General features: G+C 31.3%; 2 protein-coding genes across 4 annotated transcripts in view; one reads left to right on the forward strand and one right to left on the reverse strand.

Moving 5' to 3' along the window:
- LOC118189253 (calcium and integrin-binding protein 1-like) overlaps positions 1-21,586 on the forward strand; it is a 147,553-nt gene that overhangs the window by 120,570 nt on the left and 5,397 nt on the right. The window contains exon 7 of one of the 3 annotated variants that reach the window (XM_085812875.1): positions 555-3,360. The exons of 1 other annotated variant lie outside the window; for it this stretch is intronic. In XM_085812875.1, the coding sequence (XP_085669001.1) occupies positions 555-645 (91 nt within the window). In that variant the 3' untranslated portion in view covers positions 646-3,360. Of the gene's footprint in view, positions 1-554; positions 3,361-3,992; positions 4,341-21,586 lie in introns of those variants that run through there. One more of the 3 variants, XM_085812880.1, reaches the window with a different exon arrangement.
- The window catches only part of LOC118187348 (uncharacterized), a 78,229-nt gene continuing 67,565 nt past the window's right edge, over positions 10,923-21,586 (reverse strand). The window contains exons 14-17 of the mRNA XM_085812860.1: positions 20,340-20,517; positions 17,463-17,605; positions 14,951-15,083; positions 10,923-13,208 (exon numbers count right to left, since the gene is read on the reverse strand). Of these exons, the coding sequence (XP_085668986.1) occupies positions 11,522-13,208; positions 14,951-15,083; positions 17,463-17,605; positions 20,340-20,517 (2,141 nt within the window). The 3' untranslated portion in view covers positions 10,923-11,521. The remainder of the gene's footprint in view (positions 13,209-14,950; positions 15,084-17,462; positions 17,606-20,339; positions 20,518-21,586) is intronic.

Consider the following 21,586-nt stretch of genomic DNA (forward strand, 5'->3'; position numbering starts at 1 on the left):
TGTAAGCTAAAATTATCTAATTCTCTACTTCAATTAATGATTGCGTTGTTCCTTAATCTTCAAAGTGGATCCCGCTTATTATTTTTTGCAGACTGTAAGAGCAATTTTATAAAAGTAAACTTGAACTTTCGATTATGTCAAATAGAATTTCCGATGCTGGAACTTCCAAAGGATCTACAAAACGAAAGTATGTTTCGATGTCCAACAAACAAAAAGTGGAATTGCTGCAAAAAATGGATAAAGACATGAAGAATGTGACAGAGAGGTTAGTGAAAACGAAAAAATTTCGATTGACAAGTTAGTCGGTATTCTCGGCTCAGCAATTAACAGGACTTGAACGGCGGAACTTTGTAACTGAACAAGAAATTATGTCTGTTTATAGAATTAAAGAGAAAGTATTATCACATAAAACGAATCAACTTAAACAACTTACATTGAAAGAAATGTTTAATAAAGTAAACAAATAAATATAAAGCTTTTTTTTTTTTTTTTGTAAATTTTGATACCCTTTGTTCTTTATTTCATAAATTACGGTTTCATATTTTTAATTTTAGAACTTCTGCATGCCATCTTACGAGATTTAAACTGATGATCTATAATCCGGAATCGCCGCAGTCCCGACGAGTCCGGATTAACGACTTTTGACTGTACAACATCGGTTAACCAAAAGGGAAAAAGCTTTTATCACATGAAAAGCGATTGAAAAAGTTATGTGTAAGAACAAATAAAATTGAAACAACAAAGCATATTGAATTGTTTATTTTATACGACGTTTGGTCTAGAAACCAAACGTCGTATAAAATAAACAATTCAAGCGTCAGAATTAGAGGAGCTGACATCGCGGAAAAAACGATTTCTTTTGAGCAACGTTAAAGTCTGAACCATTCCAATTTTTTTTTTTTAATCCCAAAGGGCGCTAGCCGAAAAGGGCTATTAATTTCGTTTTGTGATTTTGTGTCGAAAACTTTAAATATCCGTTTCACTTTTCAAATTGTTGCCACCAAATAGTATCACCCTGTGTTACATTTAAAGAAATAAATAATGAAGAATCTGCATCAATGTATGTATGTTTCTCTCATTGTGATAAAACAGCGGTAACTACAGCCATCCAGTTTTGAATAATGTAATCCTCCACCAAATATGGGCATCTGGAAACCCTAATTTGGAATTTGTTTTATTACCGATTTCATATTTTTTAAAACGTTAACGAATTTTTTATAAACGATCTCAACAATTTCAAAGCAAGCAATGGCAACGCTGTATGAAAAAAAAAATTACATCCAGCCTGCGAGACTGTGTATCAGAAATTCTAGAAATATGCTCATTTTAAAAATTATTTTGCAATATTGTTGTTGAACTGTATTTTATGGTGATATTTAATGAATAAAGGTACAGCAGTTTTTAACTCCTGATTGGTTCTGGGTGAGCATTGGTGTATTGCAATAACCCTCCCCAAGAGCATCCCAAGGATGTTCAGGAGGATTAAAGTCAGGGTATTTGGCTGGCCAATCCATTCGGTGTATATCCTCGCTTTCCAGATAGTCATCAACTGGGTGGCCCTACGTGGTAGTGCGTTGTCATCTATAAAAATGAACTCAAGGCCAACAGCTCCCCTGAAAAGTCACACATAGTGCTCTAGGATCTCCTGTGTGTAACTCTGGGCGTTCATGGACCCAGTGTGAAACAAATGGAGCGGCTTGCGGGTATCTTGAATGATCTCTACTCAGATCATCACTTCTCCACCACCACATTGCTCCTTTTCCATTATGTTGCTGGAGTGGCATCGGATCCCAGGTTCCCTCCATATCAATAATCTCTGAGAATTGGGTTGTAGGCTGAATCTGGACTCATCCATGAAGAAAACATTAGCCTACTGAAACTGTGTCCAGTGTTGGTGTTGTATGCACCATTGCAGGGGCGTAGCTAGAGGGGGGCAAGGGGGGCATCTATCCCCGGGCGCAGAATCCAAGGGGCGCCAAACTGATGTTAGACATTTTAGAATTAAATGTTTTCCATCCTTGGCAAGCAGTAGAGGGCGTGAAATCTTCAGTTGTCCCTAGGCGCTGAAAACCCTAGCTATGACTCTGCACCATTGTAAATGCTTTCTTTTGTGAGAATGGAATGCAAATAGCAAACTTTCTAGCATATCGTCCTGTCTCATGGAGCCTTCTGTTCTCTTGAAACTGATGTACCTGTGGCAGTAGTGAGGTCACAAGACAGGTTGTATGGCTGTAGACGTTCTCTGGCGCTTGGTTGAAGTACCAAATGCTGGTCATCATTGGTCTTTCTGGCACTCGGGCAACCATGTCCTAGTCTTCTGGACACTGTTTTTAAACTGTCCTCAAACTAGAGATGAAATTTGATGTTACATCCAGTTCTCTTGCAACCTGAAGTTGGGACTGCCCTGCCTCAAGCATACCCACAATTCTCATCTCATACCATCATCCAAACAATGATGTGTACTCATAAAAAAACAGCGAAAAACAATAAGATTATTTAAGAAAGACAATAAAAATCGTTACTGTGTTGCAAAGCGGAAAGAGTTGAGCAGCTGGACGTAGACTTTTATATCTGCTGCTGATTTAGCGACATGCACAGCAATACATAAACTCATCTCCCAGCCCCAGAGTGGCATTATATGGCAATAAACTGTCCAGGTTTTGTGTGGTATTTTAGGAGAAATGAGGGAAAATGTTTTCCATCTCTTAATTTTGTACACCAGTGTATTTACGAGTACTAGCTGAATTCGATGTGTTTTATTGTATGGATTTTTTTTTTTATTGTTGCTTTCACCAACAGTCTGTTGTAATGCAAATTCAATTTATTGAATTTTGAAGTAACTTTGTTGTATGATAAGGTCTTCACAAAACCATGGCATCAATTGGTAGCTGAGAAAATACTGAAATATGATTGTAAATTTTAAAATTTAAATTTTTTAAAATAATTTCATAGCACAAACATAGTGCTGCTGTTTAGATATGTTCTGTCTTTACATTACTTTGTTTTTATTCCCACGTTCTTCTTTTAACACTATTCCTAAGCACTCCTAAACACTGCCCGCTGTAGACACTGATTCTAAAAAGGGTTCCGTGAGCCAAAACATTTGAGTACCGCTGCTATAGAGGAGTTAGCACGACATCAACACTCTTCCAGGGATCTCTAGACTAGTGGTTCTTATCCTGTTTTGTCCCATGCACATCTTTCACCATTGTTAGAAGATCATCTCCCCTTCTTACCAGAACATGAAAAATAACATATTTTTTTAGGAATTAAACAGATAAAAGTATAGAAAATGTTGATAACAAAACTTAAAAGTAGTTTTTTATGTTTATAATGTAAAATTAAATATTTAATAGCCAAGTTTTTTTATGGTTAACAACCTCATTTAAAGGGTGAAGATCCATTGTGAGGCGTGTAAAGATACATCATATGGTCAAACTCTTTATTAGCCCTATCATTCTGAAAATAAAAGGTGTCATGTTTTGGTTTTCATTTACGTATTGCAAAACTTTTACCTCAAATATTTTTATATGTTATTGCACTGGAGCCTCTCTTAATTTTAGGGATAAAACATAAGTTTAGCAAGGGCATACAGGAACCCTAAATAAGACAGCTCTGACACTTCTTTTATATAACTGAACAACAAATTCAGCAGAAATTTGATCTTGAAAATTTTATTTTTAATAAAAAAATTATATTAAAAATCGATTCTAACTTCTGAACATGCCTTTCTTTCCTTGAGAAACAGTCAGTCTTTACAGTTTCGTAATGCTTTTGTATCCTATGTAATTAACAAGAATTGAGAAAATTGCAAACAGAAACTGAGATGTTTAGAATTGTATCCTAAATATGCTTCATATTTTAAGAACTTCTGTGACATCTCATCATGCAGCATTTTCCAATAAAACTACTTTTAACAAATATTCATTTAATGTTGTTATGGCAAACTGAGAACTTAAGAGTTTTTGCAATATTAGCAACTTCTTTTTCAGGAGTTTCACAATACGAATATGAATATTAATACGAGTTGCGTAGCAAAAATTACTACAAATATATGGTGACATGTAAAGTATAAATCATGCAAGTCTTTAAGTAAGTACTTTTGTATGTCTAAAAAACCTCAAATGTATAAATCATTTATCTTGACAAATTCCTTGAAGCAACTTATTGTGTAAATGTACATAGATTTGAAATGTAAAAATTTGTGTATACTTATATTATGAAAATATTTATTTGTTGAATCACGATTCAATTACAATTATTACAACTAAGTGTTTAATAGCAAATATTTATAGATGTATTTATTTTTTATGAAAATCAATAAAACTATGATTTTATAATTTTCTTTTCTGAAATACTTTATAACATTGTTTTTTATTTGCTCATTTTTCTTGTTTGATTATATAACTTAAAAATCTATTAAGTGCAAGGTTTCAGATCAGTGTCATAATTTAAGCAAGTACTTTTATTACGACATGCAAAAGTTATTTTGAAAGAAAGTTAAGACTTACAATCCAATATTATTCTTGTGGATATAAGAAATCCCTAATTTCTGAAATACCATAATCATTCACTTCTTCACATGTTGCAAAACTGCAATCTATTAAAATATTCAGATAATGTTCTAACATCTCTAGTGGAACTAAATCCTCTGGCATACCATCTGATGCACTAGGCCCAACATAGTATCTGAAATGTAAGAACAGTTCCTACTAATTTATAATAAGAACTAAGAATAATTTGTGACTCATTCGCTTATCTTGGAATGTGCTGAGCATATTGTTCAATAAAAGGACTTTATTAAAAAAATTCAAGCAAAGAATACTTTCATGAAATAATATAAATCTGATTTAAAAGTTTTAATGAATGGATCTGGCAGAATCGGTCCTTAAGGACAAAATATTTTCCATCTTAAATTTAGTGAATTTTGCAAGCTTATGCTTGCATTCAGGTTGCCATGAGCTTTTATCAGCTGCATTCAATGATTTCCAGTAAAAAAAGAATATGTTCATAAAAATACATGCTAGCTGCATTCAGAAAATTTGTAAGAATGTGTTTAAATGTCTGAGTACTATAACAAAATGTTTGAATATTTTTGAATAATTTGAATGCTGTTAAGGAAGTAGTCACTGAATTGTTAACTTGGACTTCTAATAGCTTACTGTAGCTTTTTCAATAACCTGCACCAGAAATTTTCCTTTTCAACATAATATTAGAAATCGATGGTGCTACTTTGGTAGACGGTTACACAGATTTTGGCGGTTTTTTTTTTTTTTTTTTTTTTTTTGCGAGTGATCCGACTTATGGTAAATCCATTGCTGGACAAGTTATTTATGGTAACCGATACTTTGTCATTTTATTTAAAAAATAACACGTTTTATTATGCATAAATTCAGTGTTTTAAATATTATTCATGGCTTCTAAATATTACAAATCTAATTTAATTTTGTATTTTTATTTGAAATAAAATTTTATTGTTTATGATATTTTATATAATTTTATGTTGTGGATGATGTAATCAATGATGTCACCTTGCTTTAAAAATAATTGGTTTTAATATCTATAAATTTAATCTAATGTTTTAAACATTATTTACGGCTGTTAAATATTAAAATGAAATTAAATTTTGCATTTTTTTAAAAACTGATTTTATTATGTATGATTATTTAAATAATTTTAATTCTATGTGTGATGTAATCAGCTTCCTGATTGGTTACAGAATATTTGTGCATTAATGAACTGTAATCAGTTCCCTGATTGGTTACTGAATATTTGTGCATTATCGCACCATTTTAAAATTTTATTATTCATTTCTTAGATTAGATTTCATAGCGAACGGACATGTCCTTTTCAAAGATTAATGTTGTCATTGGTAAGTACCAAGACTTATTGGTATCGGAATAAAAAAATTGGCCTTTGAGAACTTATTTTGGCCAACCTGGCTTTCCTAATCAAAGATTTATCTATAAATTGTTAGAAGGGTCAGAGGAAATTTATTTTAAATTTTTGGAGAAACGTCGCTAATTGCTTCTTCAGTAAAGTGTGAGAAATGTGGATCACAGATGAAGATCATTAAAAGAGCCAATTCTGAGGACGACCACATATGTTATTGTGGTCAATAATCACTGTAACGGTAAAAAAAAAAAAGTATTAGACATTTCTCCTTTTTTACTGGCAGTAAACTTCTAATTGCTGTCATTTTAGCTCTAGTGTACTTATTTACTTATTTTAAAGTGATATTTCAATTCTTTTAAACGTTGGTATGATGGTTTTTAATTCGATATTCAATTTAAGTAATATTTTAATTCAGTTAAACGTTGGCGCAATGTTTTTATAGTGGTGTTTTTATTCTATTTTTTTATAAAAGTAATAATTTAACCTTACTTTAGTATTTTATACTCGTAGTAAATGTATTTATTTACATTTGCCTGTCACTTAAAAAACAACGTTTTCAACAAAAATTAATCCATTATTTTTAACGATATTTATTTTTTTAAAGTTTCAAATACTTTATTTACTATGCGTAAAATATGTAAAAAGATGGCTGACGATTGTAAAAAACCGCGCCAACAATTACACCAAAGTAAATCGCCAAAAATCCGTGCAACCGTCTACCAAAGTAGCACCAAATCAATATTGGTTAATTATAATTATAATAAGTCAATATATCAAATATATGACCATGTAACAAAATCAAGTCATAATTTGTCCATCATATAGAACATAAAACTGTGTTAAAATATATTGAGAAATTAAACTATTTAATTACATCCTGAATTATTTAGAACTGATTTTAAAACTACACTCATGTCCAAAATTATCTTTACATACCCAAAAATGATGATATTCAATGAAATATCGAATCAATGTGATCCGTATTTGCAGGGAATGTGTGAAAACCAAGCCTAATTAGCATTATCCAATCAAAAGTAATCAAACGGTTTGTGATATGCAAATCTAGGCGTTACGTCATCCAAGGGTGAATCAAGAGCTTTGCGCATACTGAATATTTGAGTGAATTTCTGCAACATAGCGTTTGATTTCAGTGTGTAGGGACTCAAAGCGGTTTGTTATGGCTTCGAAGTATCATTTGGAAGAATCTGTAAAGTGCCGAATTATCGGCCGTTAAAGGCCCATTTACACTAGCGAAACTTTGAGCCTAAGAAATGCAGGCGAATTTGAAGACTCGTTTGAGAGCTTTTTAACAGAAATTTCTTCGTATTATGAGGGAATATTTAACTCTTGAATAATGTTATAAGTTAGGCTGTTCATTTAAATGTGTACATATTCAGTTTCAGTTTTAAAAAAAAAGAGTAACATTTTCGCCATTTAGTGAAGCTAGCAACTTCCGCGTGCATTTCTTAGGCTCAAAGTTCGGCTAGTGTAAATGGGCCTTTAGAAGCAGGGCAGTCAATCATGGAAACAGCTACATGTCTGAATATTTCAAGACAGTCTCTAAGCTATGGAAACAGTTTCAAAGTGATGGAAGTGTTGTAAGGAGGCCTGGACAAGGTCGGAAAGGAATGACAACTGCTTCTGAAAGATCGGTATCTGGCATTAACTGCCCGTCGTAACAGAAAGGCTACTGCTCGCCAGTTAAGTTCAGAGCTTGCAGCCGCCACTGGAACTGTTGCATTACGGCAAACAATATACAGAAGGCTTAATGAAAAAGGCCTTTATGCCAGAAAGCCAAAGGTATGTGTTTTACTGTCTTCACAGAAAAAGAGGGATCGCTTTAATTGGTGTAAAGAACATCAAAACTGGACTGAACATCAATGGTCCCATGTTCTCTTTACTGATGGGTCGCGGTTTAGTTTAACTGGTGATTCTAAACGTGTTTACATCTGGAGGGAGTCAGGAACACGAAATGATCCCTCTAACATTGTGGAACGTGACCGTTTCGGTAGTGGAGGTGTGATGGTATGGGGTGGAATAATGATCGATGGGCGTACGCCCCTACACGTGTTCAGCAGCGGATCTGTGACAGACCAGATATATCGAGATGAGGTCTTAGATCCTTATGTAAGACTTTTCAGGGGTGCATATGGACCTGACTTTTTATTTATGGATGATACTGCCCGTCCACATCGAGCAAACCTCGTTGATGAATTCCTTGAAAGTGAAGACATTAAGCGAATACCTTGGCCACCAAACTCTCCTGACCTTAACCCGATAGAGAACTTATGGGACTACCTTGGAAGAGCAATTGCACGTATACATCCTCCTCCTAGAGATGTAAATGCTCTGAAGACGGCATTGCTGGAAGAGTGGAGATTAATTCCCCAAACTGTGGTTAACAACGTTATTTCCAGCCTTAAAACACGTTGTGATATGTGTGTACAAGTCAGGAGAGATCATATTCCATATTAAATTCGTAAGACTTAATTCTTTTCCTGAATCATTCCTTTTTTTCTTAACTCTCTTTGTCACACTTTATTACCATTTTTATTGTTTCATGCTACAATTTTATATCATATGAGGTGATCTTCAATTTTTTCTTTTGCATTTATGTGTCATCATGTTATGTATGATTCCACGAAAATTCATTAAATTATAAGTCATAGTCTCTGAGAAATCCGTGAATTTATGCATGTAAACATGGACATGAGTGTATTTCTATGATGCAGCTGAGAGTTAAAGATGATCTTTCATCAAAATTTAAATACAGTTTATCATCACAGAGCACCATTTCAGCTATTCAATCAATCTGTTCGGCCTTTTGTTCTTTAGGAGGGGGGAAAACTAATTTTGATTTTAATAGTGCTTTGTGTAAATGCCTTGCATTGTTCTACTTACATATCTGACTTATCAAAGTAATTAAAAATAAATGTTTAGATTATTAATAAATTATCTATGCATATATATATTTTATTAAAATCTAATTTATGTTTATATATTACAAATCTGTTCATTATAAACCTTTATAAAATGTAATACATTGAAATTATAATACATTATAAAACTTAATCATTATGTGTATTAATGTACTTTAATCACAATACATTGAAATAATTAAAATGTTTTAAACAGGTAAGAAACCTGCTAAATAGCTTAAAATTTTAGGAATTCAGTGATTGCTGCTGTAAGGCAACTTCAATTACAGAATTATTTTTAAAATGAAAAATAAGTAATCATGATGTAATTACAAATGTTAGGTGGTTAAAAAATTTGTTATCCTGGAATTAAAATGCTCTTAGTATACTATCAACTCATCACCTAGCAAATTTGAAATTAATTAATCACTTAATAATCACTAATAAATTAAATTTTTAAGAGTTGCACATTGTAATAGCATATTTTAATAAAAACTAGCAGACTAGAAGCAGTACATTTCAAAAACTTTAATATTTTGGATCAGCATATGATGAAAATTAAAGTAATTTTATTAAGCATGTTTAAAAAAACTTTAAAACCAAACTGTAAGCATTTGAATTTAGCATATAAACTATTACCAATTGCTTAAGCTATTAAAACTTCATAGCAAATTAAAAATGTATTAATTTGGAATTTTGAAAGGGCATAGTTTAATCAGATTAATTTTGAAATTGAAAACTATCATGCATTAAAAAAAAAAGGGATATTATGCTATCAGGAAGAGGAAGGCAAAAAAATTGGGAGAACCTGAAGATATGAGAAATTTTTTAAAGTTCAGTTTTTAAAAATCAGTTTTTGCCATGCCATAAATAAATAAAAAACAAATTGTAGTTATAGATGTACAAGTTGATTACATATTAAATTCTTTTATGTATTGTTTGATATTTTGATTGTACTTTTAGTACTTCTTGATCAGTTTTGATTTTTGGAAAAGTTTTGGCATTTTTCATTCTGACATACAAATACAATTTTAACAGGAGGGGAAAAAATTAATCCAGAAGAACAATTGCAGTCCTGTATTTTGTAAAATGTTTCTAATCCATAATTTGTCTCCTTTCTCAGCAGCATTCACTAACTTCTAGACGTTATAAAAAAATAAGGATATTTCTTAAAACAGGTGAAAAGCAGAAAAGTGATATTCTTAAGTCAAAATTAAACTAGCATATTTTTGAAACACTTTGTATATACTAAATTGACTGCTCCAAGATGTGCATATTTTAGTATTTTAATATATATTATAGTTTTAAACTAAATTTATTGCAGAAAAATCTTCTTTCTATCCTACATATAAGAATATAAAACAAAAAAAAAAAAAAAAAAAGAATCAGCTTCCAAAAACTATGATGTTTTCTAAAATTTTACTTCATTATCGGTACGTAGATAATTTTTATTGAGAATTCTATATTTTTCATTTCTACATATAACCCATTTTTCATATATTTTCTATTAAATTTTAACTGATATAGAAAATATGTCATATGTCAAGGAATCATAAACTGATGTCTAATAAACATATTTAACAAAACTAGGGGGTGTAATTTTAACTTAATACATGTCAATTATATAAATTCAGATTTCTATAGATTTTTTTAGAAGTTAAAATATAAAATAAGAATGCATTAAGAAATATTATTAAATACAGAATTCATTCAGAAACTATAAACTAATATAAAAAATTAAATCACTTATGCACAGTCTACATTTTTTTAAATAAATGACTTGTATATTTTAAGGAATTTTTAGGACTTTTTTTTGGTCACCAGTTAACAACCATCAAAATAAATCTTATGTTTAGTTTTCATACTACTGTAGTTATCCCAACTTTATTTTACATTAATTTCTTTAATTTGATATACCAGCTCTTAGTTTAAACCAATCCGTCATACAGTAAAATAAACATTAAATCAGTCCTGTGTTAATTAAAATTGTTTTTCACATTTAAGCGACAGTATACTAAGTAGAATCTGTTCATAGAATTCATGAAATGGGAATGATTACGTTTGGTACCTAAAGTCTAGGAATAGATATTCATAAATGCACCAGAAAAATGAATTTTCATTCGTTTAATATTAAAAAACAAAATAGCTTACATCTGAATAGATATGAATTATGAAAATTATATCACATGTGATAAAGTAGGATGTATAAACAATACACTTATATAAATAACAGACATACAGAACATTCACGTGTACAGAAATCTATGGTGCTAAATAGCAACACAGAATACATGATACAAATCCAAAGCAGAATATTTTTTAATGTACATATGTAATGGCAGCTTAATGGGAGAGGGAGAAAAGACATCCTTACAGATCCTTACAGCATTTACTACTACCAGGAGGACTTTGCATATTTACACTTCAAGTACCTAGCTGATACTTACCATTAGAAACAGTAACTGATAAACCCATCCCAAAAAGAACAGGACGTGAAAATAACCAAAGAATCGGTACCAATTTTGTAAAGCCATAAAAAATGTCAAATCAATGTACAGAATATCAATAAAAAAGACAACTTGTAAACCTTTAGCATGAAATATAAAACTAGAAATAAAACATATTGCAAATATGATTTTATACATACAAGTTATCTACATTGATAAATGCCCTCTAAAATGCTGAATGGTAATTTACATGATTTAGATTTATTCTTGTGTGATGTATGAAACTATGTCAGTAACACCTGTCAGTTCGTCTTCTTCGTTTTCGGGATTCCTAGCTCGTAACAAAGTATCGATCATAAATCCTCCATTAGGCTGTGGCACTGGTGTTGCTACATATGGATTTGAAATAAAAGGAGGGACTTGCTCAGGTGGAGCATAGTTAGGCTGATACGATGGCCGAGGTATCCTTTCTTCACTTGCATAGTATTGATGATTTTGATAATACTCAGGAGACCTCGGAGGAGCATAAGCATCAGGAAACTGAGAATACAGTCTGGGAGGTGTTCCAGGATCTCTCTGAACATGTGGAGGAGATCGGTTTGAATATGTGTTGGGTGATGGAGGGCAAGGATAAGGTTCAGGAGGAAACCTTATTTCACCTTGATAACTGTCCACGGGTGGAGGTACCGGTCTAGGAATTGCTTCTGGTTCTGCAGACGGATTACCATAAAAGTGCTTCTTTTTTCTGGCTTCTGAGTATGAATCTAATGATATAAAACCTTTTGGGCTGCTATTTTGTGAGTATGTATCTAAAGGTGTGAGTTTTGATGGGCTGGAGTTGCTAGGATACGTTTCCACCAGGGATGGCTTCAATGGACTTGGTCGAGAGGAGTAGTCTTGGAAAGGAGCTAGTGAAGTATATGATGGAGGGAAACACTTTTCCTCAGGTGCAGTATATGAAAAACCAGGCAACTCTTTTGCTGGAGTATATTCAGCTTCTCTTTCATAAATAGCCGATTTGCTAGGATGTGGATTAGGCACACATGTGGTAGGAATTCTCTCTAATGGTACTTCATCATCACTGTCATCTCCTTCATCTATGTTACTGAATGGTTCCATAATTGTGCTTGTGAAAGGCTTGCGTTCAGGAGTAGGTTGAATAACTGCCGGCGTTTTATTAATACTAAAGGTCTGAGAAACTGGGAGATTTGGTTGAGAAACATTTGAAGGACCTGGGGCTTTTGCAGCTAATGGTAAGCTTTCTTTTTCTTTTGGAACTTCTTTATCACTTTCTTCTTCAGGTGTTGTACCATGTCCACTCTTTGGTGATTTATCATAAGGAATAACACAAGGCACCATTTTTGTAGCTTCCTTTTTAACTGTCCTGAGAGGAGCTTTATCTCGAACTGTAACAACAGTGACTGTTTCTCTAATTGGTTCACGGGGCAATACATTTGGAGCAATGTCTCTTTTCAATAACTTTTCTGGTTCAACTGATTTTGCAGAAACTTCTTTAGCAGATTCTTTTTCAGTTGGACATTTATCTTTCACAACTCGTTTAGTACTGTTCTCATCATCGTCATCTTCAGCAGAGTCTTGTTTGTCATCTTCTGATGAACTTTCCTCCTCTTCACTCTCATCTGAGACGATTTTGTTCACCCGCTTCCTCGGTGCAGATTCTCGAGAAGTGGATTCATCATCATCTTCACTACTAATGGCTTTCTTATTTATGTTGAGTTTTATTCGATTCCCTTCACAGCTTTTATTGACTTTCCACTGATCTTCTGATTCTTGACTGCTTTCACTTTCTTCGCTGGAACTCATGCTCTTTTCAGATTCAGAATCGGAGCTGACCCATTTACGAACCTTTGGTTTTTTCTTTGGCTTTGTTTCTTTGAATGATGCTTCACTCTCTTCAGAAGATGCTGCTTTTCTTCGCTTTGGAGTTCTATAATGATAATGAAATTAATATATATATCCCTTTCTACATTTTTGAAATTTAAACATAAAACATTAACACATAATTTTAATATATATTTACTGTTCAATAACTTTTAAAATGTACATTAACCACTTGCGCTACGATTAAACTTCACCATTGCGGTGCAGTCTGCTACACTATAATAAGCAGTAAAGTGTTTCATTCACGCTGCCCGCGTCTGCGAGTGCAATCCAGAGCTGTAACTCGAGAAATAAACTGTTTGAAATTAATCATTTCTTGACTTATTTAATAACTTTGGACGAATGGTAATATATTTCGCAGAGAAAACCTTTTTAATTAACAACAAACTTATTTATTTAGTATTCTAAACATTACAAAAAGAATAACATTCCGTGAGTTATCAAGCTCAAAGCAATATATAAAAAACATAACTGTTGCCACAAAAAATCTACATTATTAAATTATTGTGTATTAACTGAGTTTGTGCACGTTCCTAAACATAAACAATATCGTTGTTAGGCGACGTGTGCACCATATTATTTTCATTTTTGTGATAAATGCTTATCAACGTGGTGTTCATGTCGCTCGCGGTTTGACACAAAAGCGTCTCGACATGCATGGCACGTCTTTTTAGCGCAAGTGGTTAAGAATGTTATTTTATGTCCTTGGCAAATATAAGGTAATTCTTTAATTTGTGAATTACATTCTATAAAACTATATCCTGCAATAAACCTACAACATTTTATTCACAATAATTTATTACTCAGGATATAAATTCCAAGATAAGTAATTATCTGAGATTTAGATAAGGAACCGATTTAATATTTTATATGTTTGTAAAAATGTCTTTGCTTATTTCAACAGCAAAAATTTCTTCACATGCAGAAAATTAATATTCAAATAATAAATGATGTTCATATATTTTAAAAAAGTCAGCACTGTAAAGTTAAAATCTCTTACATAGTATTTTAATTTCTAGAAATTCTATATCATTTTTCCAGGTCTTCCATTAAAGTGTCTACTGAACTTAGTTGTCCAAACTGGCAAATTTCATCTCCAAATCCGTCTAATGCAAATCCAAATGTTCCAAAGGCTTATTATATGCAATGGCCACCTTAACAAGTTTAAATACCCTTTCTATTCTTTTATTTTTACACCTATATTACAATACTTGTCCCCTTTCCAATAGGTTGATTTCGTATTATATGTATAAGGAATAGTTTCAAGAATAAGAATATATTGAAATGGCATCATTCTTATTAAAATTTTTTACTTTTCTATTTACTTTTTAATATCAGAAGCATTTTTAATTTTGCTGGTTCCTGTGAAAGCTTTTTTATGAAAAAATTATAAACCATACAATATCTCTTTTTAAAACTGAACACTTTCTGCTCTTTATTAGTATTTCCTCTTTTTATGCAATTCAAAAGATTTTTCTTTTGGCATTATGATATTGCTTAGTTTTGTGATTTGACATCTGATTTCTGCAGATTAATTTTACCATTTATTTACTTACAAGTCAAATGAGGAGAATTACACTATTCTTAGCAATATACAACATAAAAGATATAAAAATAGATGTGCTAATTTTACTGTATTATGAATTTCAAAGATGTCAGTTATTAATTTTGATTGTTCTTTTCATTTAAACAATGTACTTTCTAGTTTTATATTATGTCAAATCAAAAGCTTTTAATATCTAATGTTAGCAAGAGGAGAAATACATGAGTAAATATGGTAGAACTCACTTTTTGGGTTTAGGTTCTTGCCATTCTTCCTCTCCCTCGTCTGATGATAATTCTCTGTAACTAATATTCTTTTGTGCAGCTCGTCGAGTAACAGGCCTATATGTGTCACTTCCTTCCTCATCCCAATCTTCATCTAAAACAGAAGGTTAAGAAAGCATTAAAAAAATAACAAATCATAAACATTTCAATTGATTCTCAGATGTCACAAAATAATATATTTAAGTAAATAGATTTATAAGCTTACACAGCAGTGCTTGGTATAGTAAGTAATTAATGCCAGGACTTAATTGTAGATAATATGGAACTGCTTATAAAATTGGATATTTGTGTAAATATGGCAGAATTTAATTCATAAATTAGACTCACCAAAATAAAATAAAAGTATATTGCACTGCATTACATTTAAAGTAATGCAAAAATATACTGAACATTATAATGTACTCTCTCTCCCTCTAGTAATTTAGAAAGTAACATATTCTGACATTACATCCTAACGCAAAGATGATGATTGGTAGGGGATGCAGTTTCTGTACTGTGCTGTATAATTTATTGCTTTAAGTAATGGTAGGAGTAAAAATTATTCTTTTTCCAAGAAAGCAGTAAAATATGGGATGGATATTATTACATTTTCTGAAATAAATCTTACACTTTTCAATCATTTATAATTGATAAAGTGCATTTACTTTATATTAAAAACTTTTACTTGAGGAATAATTTGAAATGTGTTTAACAAAAAAAAAATAAAATAAATAAATAAATAATAAAAATAAAAAATTCCACTTTTATAAAATATATGAGGGTAAGCTGAAAAGTTCTCAGTGTGACCCAGAGATGGTGCTCCAAACAGCAAAAATTTTTTTCCTGCCTGGATGCCCGTGTCATTAGTTCGTATGACAAGTTTCAACATGCTTTCTCAAGTAGTTTGTTTACATGAATTTTCGTAGTAGACGTCTTGCATGCTATTTGTTAAAATGGATAAACTTGAATATTGTGCAGTCATAAAATTCTTTGTTTTGGATGGACTAAGCCCTAAGGAAATTCATCCGAAGTTGAAAAAAAGTTTACGAGGGACTCTGCTCCTGCCATGCCAACCATTAAAAAGTGGGCAGCTGAATTTAAATGTAATCGACCATCCCTCCAAGATGACCCACGTGAAGGACAGCCAAAACCGGCAACCACACCAGAAACCATAAGGAAAAAAATGCATGATATTGTGTTGGATGATAGGCAAGTGAAGGTGTGTGAGATAGCTGAAGCTCTGGGGATATCAGATTTGAAAGATCTGAAAAAGTAGTTTTAGTTTAACTTCACCTTCCACATTTTAACGAAGCAGCATTTAATATCTCAAACATTTTATACAAATAATGTAACTAAAACAAACAAAAAAAAAAAAAAATTACCACTCAAATAAATCATAACATTGAAAATCTTTTAATCTTTTCATCACAGGAAATACATATATTTTTTTTTGATAGAATATTGTTCAAGATATAAATAGAATAAAAGAATGAATATTATGGCTTGTTTAAGTTTATTTTTTATATTTAAAATCTTTATTCAACTAATACATTTAAAAAAAAATAATGAAAGATAGTGAGTGTTCTTGTATATTTATCAATACACTTATTTTACTGTGGAATATAAGCAAATCATAAAATAAGTTCACCTTACCCAGGAAATTTCTAAGAAAGGCATTTTGATAAATGCAGTTGGCATACCACACATTAAAAGCAGAAAGTAATAGTTCCACTGTAGCATTAGTGATTAGCTGTTATCAGCTTTTAGAGGATAAATTCAGGTTTTTAAGTGCTACTCTCTAGGAGGTATTAGAACAAACAAAAATAAAAACTCAAACAAGTAAACATTTAGAAAGTGTTTTAAACGTTTAAAAGTTTTAAAATGTAGAAGAACGCTTGAGGCACGTTACGGCCGCCCTGTGGAAGTTTCACTTGAACCCGCTAGACGCATTACGGACGACGAAGAAGTTAAAGCTTTTTTTTTTTAATAAATATTAATCTTTTTAATAAAATCTATAATTAATGGCTTTTGAATCATCTAGAATGAAATACTAGACAGAGTAGAATTACCTGTAAGAAAATGTCATGAAAGCAAAAGACACTATTGTTAAAATATAAAGTTAAAATCTTAAAAGAATTTGATGGATAATACTGGTTTGACAAAAATTGTGTTGGCAAAAAAAAACTGGATATTTCTGTGACAACGCTAAAAGCGGTTGTTTATAACAGGAAAAAAGTTGAAGATCAGAAATTTGTGGACAGTCTGCTTCAAAGTACAAAAGAGCAGAATGATGATATTGACAGCAATGATCATTATTAAGGCATAACATTCAATTCAATTTAATCAACATTTTATCTTTCATCAAACATTAAAATTATAAACTTAACATGAACATTTCAATGATAGTCTGTTAATCTTTTCTACTATTTCAGTTCTCTGGTTGTTAAGATTGTATTACAACCATGAACACTGAGACCAAACATCTCGTACTAACCTGAACTATCTCTTCCTCGTCTTCTTCTTCTCACTTTTCTTCTTGCCTTCCCTCTTGTTCTAACTATTCTCCATTCACCAGAGACTCCACTCTCTGGGTCCGATTCATTACTTGATGGAGGTGGAGTATGTTCAGAATCAGTGCTTTAATCATAAAAAGAATTACAATTATATACTGAAAAACCTGGATTTAAAACAAAAAGCCTTAACAATATCAAAATAATTCTCATATATTACGTCTTCCTTTATGAAGTATTATAATATGCAATGAAAAGTTTCTCTACCTTCAGTTGGTGCAAATGTATTTAAAAGTTCCTAAATGTATTTCCTGATGATGATCATAAATTCTTTATTGATTTAATAGAAAAAAATATTAACTATTCAAAAACTGAGTTAACTTTTACTTAAATTCATTTAAAAGTTAATTCTAGATACAGTGCAGCACAATCTATACGACTCTCATTTATACATCTTTTACATTTATGTGCCATTTCTTCTTGGCCTCGATTCAGCCCTATTTATTTTAATAGTAAAATATTTCTTTTACACATCACATACACATTGTTATATGACACGTTTATTTGACTTACTGCACTAGTTTTACATTATGTAGTCCAAACTTTTTCAAGTATTTTTCTCAGAAATGGGAATAAAAGAAGGAAACAAAGGCATGAATGAGATTTCACAGTCTGGTGTAAAGTTGGAAAACCAGTTCATAAATAAAGGGAATACTTGGAAGGAAAACTTTTTCCCTTTAGAACAGAAAGCTGAAATTATATAACTATGACCAATGGTTGCAAAAATAAAGGCCAGGTAAGGACTTCTTTGGAATATATATATATATATATATATATATACAGTTAAAAGTCGTTAATCCGGACTCGTCGAGACTTAAATCTGGTAAAATGGCATGCAGAAATTATAAAATTAAAAATATGAAACCGTAATTTATGAAATAAAGAACAATTATGATCTAAAGGGTATCAAAATTTACAAAAAAAAAAGAAGCTTAATATTTATTTGTTTACTTTATTAAACATTTCTTTCAATGTAAGTTAAGTTGCTTCGTTTCTTATGTGATAATGCATTCTCTTTAATTCTTTAAACAGACATAATTTCTTGTTCAGTTACAAAGTTCTGCTGTTCAAGTCCTAAAATTGCTGTGTCGAGAATACTGACTAATTTGTCAATTGAAATTTTTTCGTTTTCAATAACCTCGGTTACTTTCTTTATAATTATAATGACGAGGAATTTGATTTAAATCATATTAAAAATGGAGTACATCGAGATGAAATACTACATTTAATAAGGAATTATAAGCCAAATAAAATAAAAACATCTGCCCTGAAGATAAGGATAGTGCTGACATATCAACTTCCAATTCATAGCGCGGCGCCGCGGCGTTAAAGATAAACAAAGGATATGCTTTTATCCATTTTTTGTAGCAATTCCACTTTTTGTTTAATGAACTTCGAAACATACTTTCGCTTTGTAGATCATTTACATATTAATAAATATATATCAGAAATTCTATTTGTCATAATCGAAAGTTCAAGCTTACTTTTTTATAAAATTGCTCTAACAGTCTGCAAAAAATAATAAGCCGGATCCAATTCGAAGATTAAGGAACAACGCAATCTGCAACATTAACTGAAATAGATAATTAAATAATTTTAGCTTAGCTTATACCGTCTGTTATACATTAAACGCGCACTTGTAAACGTATTTTGTGCACGCGCACAAGCATATTCCCAGCCGTAAAGGCCTTATGCGCATGCGTCGCGCAGAAAGTTTGAAGCTTTGAGGTCCGGATTATAGCTCATTCCGGATTATGGGTGTCCGAATTAACGACTTTTGACTGTATATGTGTGTGTGTGTAAAATACAAAAATATAATGGGAATTTATAAAGAAATTAAACTTAATTGAAATAAACTGACAACAGACCTTTAAATTACTAATTTTCAATTACAGTACAACCCCTTCGTGGCATCTGCACTTGCAGTATCTGAATTGCAATAACTCTTCACCAATTGCTATGTAGAATTAAAACAAAGCACTCTAGCATTATAAATACTACTGAAACTATTGCATACACTCTTTTGCTATCTGCGTGCTAGCTAAATGACATCTTTTGCTTGGCTGCTTCCATTTGTAATTAAAATTGTGAGGTGCACACTGTTCCCACTGTGATGTGTCTGAATAGAATAATCAAAAGTAATAAAGACATGTTCGGATTACCAAGTATGCTGTGATTTTTCAAACGTTACATCTAGTTAAAATGCCACCAGCATGTACGCCGTTTATAGTATTTACAACACAGCAACTTCCAGATATGATTATTAGTGAATAGTTCTACTAAATTCTCTCCTTGGATCAATTTATTATTACATACATAATATAGAGCTAAAAATTCAAAAATTAATTGATAAATACACACGTCCATAAAAGTCTTGACTTCTATTTCACAACCATTGGTGAAGCAACCATGTGCTTCCAGTTATAAAAATATTTTAAATGACACCAATATTCATGTTTCAACATTTTTAAATTAAAGAAAGAAAAACAAATGTATAAAAATTAAGAAATGTAACTTTCACTACAACCCTCATCCATATTTCCATATTTAAGGAAATGTTTTATTCATGATAAAAAAAACACAAAAAGTGTGACTCATAAAAGACAAATATTTAATTTTTAAATTTGAGATAACTTTCCTTGCAAACTCAGGACAGTATTTCAATTTGTAGCAGCTGTAAGAGACTTCAAATTTAACTATGATATTTTAAAATTTTTTCTTGCTATGGTAATCGTATTATGGTTTCGTGTATTATCGATAAGTTAACATATAATATGATACTCAAAAGTACAAATTCATACCTTAGCCCTTTATATTCCTCACCACTGTCTTCATCATCATCAGTAAAATCTAAATCATTTAATTTTTTGCTTCTTCTTTTTCTGGTTTTTGTTTTCGGTATTTTTGCTGCAAATGATTTGTCGCTGTCATTATCATCAGGAGCACCTTCCTCAGCTTCTTTAAATGCTTCTTCAGCCACTAAATAATTATAATCACATTTTTGAATGAAAGAAGGAAACAACTACTTATCAGATAATTACATAGGCATTTTTTTTTTATTAAATTGTATATTTAAGATTGCATTAAAAACACAATGAAAGTACCTCCGTGGAATTTTTATAATCAGCAAAACTGACAGAAATTTTTTTTTAAAATAATAAATAATTTCTTAGCTAAATGCTGCAATTAAATCAAAATTAAAAAAATTTCTCAGCATAAGTTGGCCCACTGAGTTAGGTGCTTTTTTCTTAAAGCACCTAACCCAGTGGGCCAGCTGTTCCGTTGATGACAAAAAGAAAGAAAGCATACGATGGACTTGGCACCAGAATTCATTTTTTAATAAAAAAAATTATGAATAACAGATTTTATAGTATTATTAGATAACATACGTCAAACACATTATGTTCTCAGTTTTGCATTATATGCATATATAGTATATATATATATACAGAGAGAGAGAGAGATGCCAATATTTGTGGAAGGATATTGAAGATACTTACTGAATTACGATCATGACAGTTGAGCCCCCAGATTGAATGGAAAAGATTCAATAACATATATTACACCAAATAAAAGAAAAAGTACTTGATGAAAGAAAAAGATTAGAAAAATCTCATGTGGCCATCAGGTGATCTCCTACCAATTTCATGTTAAGACATGGAATTAGCAGAATAGCAAGACCTTTAAATAAACTATCACTTTTGGTTGATTGCTTGTAAATAAAATCTAATTTGTTTATAAATTTCATGGCTCAATGTTTAATTCTAAACACTATTCACTTTTTATTATTCTATTTAATATACTCCCACACAATGGACAATAACTATACATAATCATGCACATGTGAGTTTTCCTGCTTTGATTTGAAACATAATAAATCAATAATATATCTTCTGGTCATACAGTTTTTCAGATTCAAGATGATCATAAAATTAACAATCTTAACATAGCAATAATGACATTTTTAAAAGCATAATATCTTTAGAATTCCAGATACAGTATAAGTGTTGCCTTGCATTTCTTTTGCAGTCTTTTCTCAGTTTATGAC

The sequence above is a fragment of the Stegodyphus dumicola genome, chromosome 1, assembly GCF_044657685.1.
Source record: "Stegodyphus dumicola isolate Sdum_Otavi_A_Nest chromosome 1, ASM4465768v1".
Lineage (NCBI taxonomy): Eukaryota > Metazoa > Arthropoda > Arachnida > Araneae > Eresidae > Stegodyphus > Stegodyphus dumicola.